Source organism: Tupaia chinensis, unplaced genomic scaffold, assembly GCF_000334495.1.
Source record: "Tupaia chinensis unplaced genomic scaffold, TupChi_1.0 Scaffold143584_1, whole genome shotgun sequence".
Lineage (NCBI taxonomy): Eukaryota > Metazoa > Chordata > Mammalia > Scandentia > Tupaiidae > Tupaia > Tupaia belangeri.
The window spans coordinates 9,388,229-9,394,438 of NW_006203430.1; the positions used below are offsets into that span (position 1 = coordinate 9,388,229).

The 6,210-nt window shown below is 52.4% G+C and overlaps 1 protein-coding gene across 2 annotated transcripts in view; it reads left to right on the forward strand.

The window, feature by feature from the left end:
• The window catches only part of LOC102473106 (ATPase family AAA domain containing 3A), a 28,964-nt gene extending 23,416 nt beyond the window's left edge, over positions 1-5,548 (forward strand). Inside the window, exons 16-17 of one of the 2 annotated variants that reach the window (XR_336803.2) lie at positions 4,805-5,005; positions 5,158-5,548. Coding sequence is in view for 1 of the 2 variants with exons in the window: in XM_006164112.2 (XP_006164174.1) it covers positions 4,805-4,954 (150 nt within the window). In the remaining variant the exon portion in view is untranslated. Of the gene's footprint in view, positions 1-4,804 lie in introns of both variants that reach the window. The other variant, XM_006164112.2, reaches the window with a different exon arrangement.
• The last annotated feature ends 662 nt before the right edge of the window (positions 5,549-6,210 follow it).

Sequence of the window (6,210 nt, forward strand, 5' to 3'; positions counted from 1 at the left end):
AAACTTCTTTACTCAGCAGCTCAACTTATTTTATATTCCATCAGCAGTGCCTAAGAGTTCTGATTTCTCTATATCCTCATCAAAACTTTTATTTTCTGCTTCGTTTTTTTCCTCTAGTTGACAAGAGGCACATATGCAGTTTGACCAGCGATGGACAGAATGAGAGGAGAGAGAGAGAGAAAGTGAGAAAGCAAGCCACTAGGTTCGAGACTTGAACCACGTTCGGTCATGTGGGAGTCCAGCACCATGCCACCTGCCAGCCCCCTTTTGTTTGTTTGTTTCTAATTTGCTATCGGGCACTTGTGCTCACCAGAGAGAGAGAGAAAGAAATAACGCACCTCTTAGGGAGAACATTCTCCCTAAATAAATAAATATAATTCTTTTAAAAAACAAAATACTGGGGCCAGCAGGCGGCATGGTGGTTAAGGGTGCTGGACTCCCACATGGCTGACCGCAGTTTGAGTCCTAAACCTGGAGGCTTGCTTTCTCACTTTCCCTCTCCCTCACTCTGTCCCTCTCTGGTCAAATTAAAATAAAGTTAAATAAAATAATTATTTAAAAAACAACAACAAAACAAAACCCTGATCAGTTTTCTTACATTGAACTATCCTAGAATTCCAGGACTAGATTCCATTTAATCATACTGTATAATCTTTTTACTGTGCCGCCGAATTCCATTTCCTGGTGGTTTTTTTTTTTTTGGTTTTTTTTTTTGGGAGAGGTTTTTGCTATAGGGCACGTGCGCTCGCCAGACAGACAGAGAGAGACATAGAGACAGAAAGCGAGAAATCACCCCCCAGGGGGGATGGTCACGCCGCAATGCTCACCTTCCACCGTCTGCAGCCCGGAGTGCACACACCTGGCTGCACTGGTGGCCCGGCCCCCCACCCTGGCGGGCACTTGGGCACTTGCTATTTAAAGCCAGGTGGCATCGCACAGGCCCCCAGTCTGCAGCTCCCGTTCTCCACGCGTTCGTTGTGTTAGTACAGTTCCTTCATCTTAGAGTCACCTGGCATGTAAGTTTGCTGCCTCCGTTCTTTTTGGCGTAAAGTGTACTGTTTCAGCCATTTTTGAGTATATGATTAGTAGTGTTAAGGTTAAGTATATTTACACAGTTGTGCAGCCATCACCACCCTCCACCTCCCGAACTTTTTTACCTTCTCAGAATGAAATTCTGGGGCCAGCAGGTGACTTGGTGGCTAAGGCTCAGGATTCTACAAGACTGACACTCCAGTTCAAGTCCTGAGCCCTGAAGCTTGAAACTCAGACCAAGCGTGTGTACGCACACACCGCAGAGTCCCTAGAGGAAAATGGAGGAGAAGGGATTGTGGTGTGGCTGTCCGCCCAGGGAAAGTGATTTTTCACTTTCCCTCTCTGTCGGTCTCCAGCTAGCACACGTGCTCTATAGCAAAAAAAAAACCAAAAAAACAAGCTTTGTTCCATTAAGCACCTAGACCCCATTCCTCCAGCACCCACCACTCTGCCTTTATTTTTCCCCCCACTACTCCACAAACCTCATGTGAACAGAATCATTCAGTATTTGTCTTTTTGTGACTGGCTTATGCTTATTGCATTTAATATGTCTTCAGGGTTCATCCATGGTTTATCTTGTGTCAAAATGTTGTGTTTAAGGGGAACCACATGTAGCATGGTAGTTAAGGTGCAGGATTCTGACATGGCCAACTGCAGTTCAAGTCTCATACCCAGAAGTGTAAAAGATCATGGAAGAGAAGGGATTATGGTGTAGCCATCCTCCCTGAGGGGTGATTTCTCACGTCCCCTCTGTCTGTCTCCCTGTCTCTCTCCAGCAAGTGCATGCTGCCCTATGGCAAAAAAAAAAAAAGCTAAAAAAAAATTTTTTTTTCAATTTCCTGTTTAAGACTGAATAGTTCTCCCCATCATATGGATGGGTTGCTTTTTCAGCTGTTGGTGTATGTTTGTGCTCTTCCAGCTTTTAGCTATTGTGGATAGTGCTGCTCAGAATGTCAGAGCAAATATCTCTTTAGTCTTGGATTTCAGTTCTTTTGTATGTATAACTAGGAGGATACTCTCTGGGCCACTTGATAATTCTGTGTAATGTTGTGAGGGACCATCAAACTGCTTTTCTCAGCATCTCAACTTATTTTATATTCCATCAGCAGTGCCTAAGAGTTCTGATTTCTCTATATTCTCATCAAAACTTTTATTTTCTGCTTCGTTTTTTTCCTCTAGTTGACAAGAGGCACATATGCAGTTTGACCAGCGATGGACAGAATGAGAGGAGAGAGAGAGAGAAAGTGAGAAAGCAAGCCACTAGGTTCGAGACTTGAACCACGTTCGGTCATGTGGGAGTCCAGCACCATGCCACCTGCCAGCCCCCTTTTGTTTGTTTGTTTCTAATTTGCTATCGGGCACTTGTGCTCACCAGAGAGAGAGAGAAAGAAATAACGCACCTCTTAGGGAGAACATTCTCCCTAAATAAATAAATATAATTCTTTTAAAAAACAAAATACTGGGGCCAGCAGGCGGCATGGTGGTTAAGGGTGCTGGACTCCCACATGGCTGACGGCAGTTTGAGTCCTAACCCTGGAGGCTTGCTTTCTCGCTTTCCCTCTCCCTCACTCTGTCCCTCTCTGGTCAAATTAAAATAAAGTTAAATAAAATAATTATTTAAAAAACAACAACAAAACAAAACCCTGATCAGTTTTCTTACATTGAACTATCCTAGAATTCCAGGACTAGATTCCATTTAATCATACTGTATAATCTTTTTACTGTGCCGCCGAATTCCATTTCCTGGTGGTTTTTTTTTTTTTGGTTTTTTTTTTTGGGAGAGGTTTTTGCTATAGGGCACGTGCGCTCGCCAGACAGACAGAGAGAGACATAGAGACAGAAAGCGAGAAATCACCCCCCAGGGGGGATGGTCACGCCGCAATCCCTTCTCCTCTTGGAATCTTGGGCACGCATGTACATGCGCCCGGCATGATTTTTAAGCCACCGGGTCCGGGACATGAACCGTGGTTGACTACGTGAGAGTCCAGCAACATAGCCATTACGCTAACTGCTGGTTCCCAAGTCTTTTTTTTTTTTTGAATATTTTTATGATAGTGTTCATTAGAGGTACTGGCCTATAGGTTTCCTTTTCTTTCTGGTCTCTTTGGCTTTGGTTGTCAGGGTAATGCTGACCCTCATAGAATAAGTGAGGAAGCTTCCCCTTCCCTTTGATTTCTGGCAGTTTGAGGAGTGAGGCTAATTCTCGCAACATTGGGTGAACTCATCAGTGAAGTTTTCAGTTCAGGGCTTGCCTTTGACTCTCTTGAAATAAGGTTGGTTCTGCAGGGAGGTCGTGAGCACTATGTGCCCCTCGGCCCTCGTCGTGCCGTGGCCGCTGTGTCTGTGGCAGGTCCGTGCATCGCTGTTGACCACCTTGGTCTTGGTCACCCTGGGATCCCATCCAAGATACACACCACTCACATACCTGGTGCCTGGCCACATGCCTCCTGTGCTGGGCTGGATGGGACAGTGGCTGGTGGCCCTCTCCACCCATTCCAGGCCTAGTGCAGCTTCCCGTCAAGACCAGCCCCTGCCCCCACCCTCAGCTCACACTTGCCGTCCAGCTGCAGGGTCAGTGTCTGTTCCCTCAGTCCGTTACTGTGAGGAGGTGGACAGAGGGTGTGTCCTACTCTAGGTGGTGGGACAGACTGCTCGAGGGGTCAGGCAGCACGTGGTTTTTGCCATGGCAGACTCTGTCAAAGCGACAGTGTCGTGGGAGGATGTGGTGTGCTGCCCCAGCTCCTCATGAGATGAGTCAGTAAAGGCCAGCGTCCTCTGCCTGGGGCTGCCCTGTGTCCCCTCCCAACATCCTGGCTCCCAGCACCCCTCAGGAGTCCTCGCATCGCTCTTTGATGCTTTTCTGAACCTGCGCTACAAGCAGGTTTCATCCTCCCTCCATGCCCTTGGCCACGCATGGGATGGCTGTGTCCCAAAGACAAGGCCACCTGGGAGAGTGGGTGGTAGTCCCAGACAGAGGCGCTGGGTGCTGGGTTACCTGAGGGATATGACTTGACTGGCTCCAACCCCTGCTTGCTGGACACTAAGTGCTTCCTCTGGGAGCATAGGAAGCAAGGAGAGAGACCCCCATCATCTAGGAGGGGGATGTGGGAGCGCTGACTGCAGGTGACCACACGGGGGCCTGATAAGCAAAACCTCTGTGCTCCTGCCCGATGTGCCACTGAAGTTGGGGCAGCCCCGGAAGCAGCAGCTGCTTCTGTTTTGGAGGCCCGTGAGCCAGGGGGCCAGCTTGGCTTGGGGGCTGCCATGTGACCCCATCTTTGTGCTTGAGGCCCCAGGGAGCTCTGCATAGTGGTGCTGTTTTTATTATTAATACTTGATTTGCTATAGGGCGTGAGCACTCTCTAGAGAGGGGGCCAGTGAGAAAGCACCCCCAGAGGGAAATGGTCCCTTCTCTGTCTCTTCACTTGCCTTGTCAGGCCATGGACCTCCTTTCTGGACTTGGCACATGCGCACACGTGCCTGGCTGGGTCAAGCTGCTGGGTCCAGGCTTGAGCCTCGCAGTCGACCACATGCGATCAGCTACCTCAGCTAGCACGCTGACCCTGGGCTTCCTTTGCTTAGAAAGTCGTTGAGAAACTCAGTGGAGCTCACAGCAGGCGACGCCCCGGGCCCACGGGGCTACAGGCCTGCGTATGTGCAGTGTGCGCCCCCTGCGTGTGTGCAGTGTGCGCCCTCGTTCCTCCCTTCCCGGGGCCGCCTTCAGGTCCAGCCCCTGGGGGTGACCTCCCTCAGCAACCTCTTTCCTTGTCAGGCCATGGCGTACGCCTCTGAGGATGGGGTCCTCACCGAGGCCATGGTGGACACCCGCGTGCAGGACGCCATCCAGCAGCACCGGCAGAAGATGCAGTGGCTGAAGGCAGAGGGACCCCAGTCCCAGGGCAGTCAGACCCCACCTCCCTGAGCCCATGGGCCTGCACGTCTCGGACACACCAGCCCGTCCTTTGTCCTGTCGGTACTTCTCAGTTCTCCCCTGGGCGGGACCAGGGCTGCAGTGACGGCCTCTGTGCAGCTGTGGGTGTCCCTGTGCTGGGGCTGGGTCCTCGGCTCCCCAGTCCATACCCTGTCATCCCCCCACACACTGTGGCCTCCTTCCCATTGCCTCAGGACATTCTGGAGCCGTGTCTCCAATCCCAGCTGAGAGAGGAGAAGCCAGCACTGTGCCCCCCAAGGTGGACTGCTGCAGCCATGACCAGCAGGACTGGGGGCTTGACCAGTCCTTGTTCTCAGCTCCTGAAGAACCGGGCATGGGGTGTGGGCGTGCCAGGACCAGACCCAGGGGTAAGGATCCCTGCACTGTCCACTGCTGTGTCCTGCATGTCCCCACCCTGTGCACTTTAGGGCTGGGATGGAGCTGAGCGTGTGCCCAGCCCTGCCGGCTGGCCAGTGATGTCTGGCACCTGTTGACTGTACCAGCCCAGAGGAGCTGCCCGTTCTCCTCATGATTGGAGTTGGGAGTCTTTTTATCCAGTCTAATAAAACAGACACGAGACCTTAACACGTGTGTATCTCATGGCTGACGTAAGGGGCCGGGGCTTGAAGGGGGCCCCTCTGCAGCCCCCTGGTGTCAGGTGACATAAGAGGCAGAGGCTGGAGCTTTCTGGAGAATTTACTGACCACGGCAGGGGTGAGCTTCACAACAGGGCACCAACCAGGGACACTGGGGGCCTCAGCGGGGCTCAGGGCCTTATTGCTGCTGAGGATCCCGCCCCTCCACTCCCCACCCCTGTGGTTGCGCACACGCCCCATGCACATGCTCCCGTGTGCAGATGGGCGCTGGCCCTCGGCGCCTCCCTCCCCTCCAACAGAGCTGGCTCTGAGACGCAGACAGACAGACAGACACAGTGCACAGGAAACAGACACAGCGGCTTTCAATCAGACGTGGTCCCAGGCCAGGCGGGGCCTGTACCCGCCTGCCCTCACTGAGGACCGGCAACCCCTGGCCCCCAGCACCTCTGGGGCAGAGTCTGTCCTTATGGCCTGCCCTGCCAGGGAGGCCAGGGTCCTGCCATCCAGGCCCAGGGGCCTCCCTTACCCAGCCCCCACCCAACCCCCTTTATAAAAAGAAGAGGAGACAGCACCTTCCACTGGACTCGTCCGGCGGCCACAGCCCAGCCGGCCATAGCCCCTGACCCTTGGCCCAAGGCTTCTGTTCAGTCC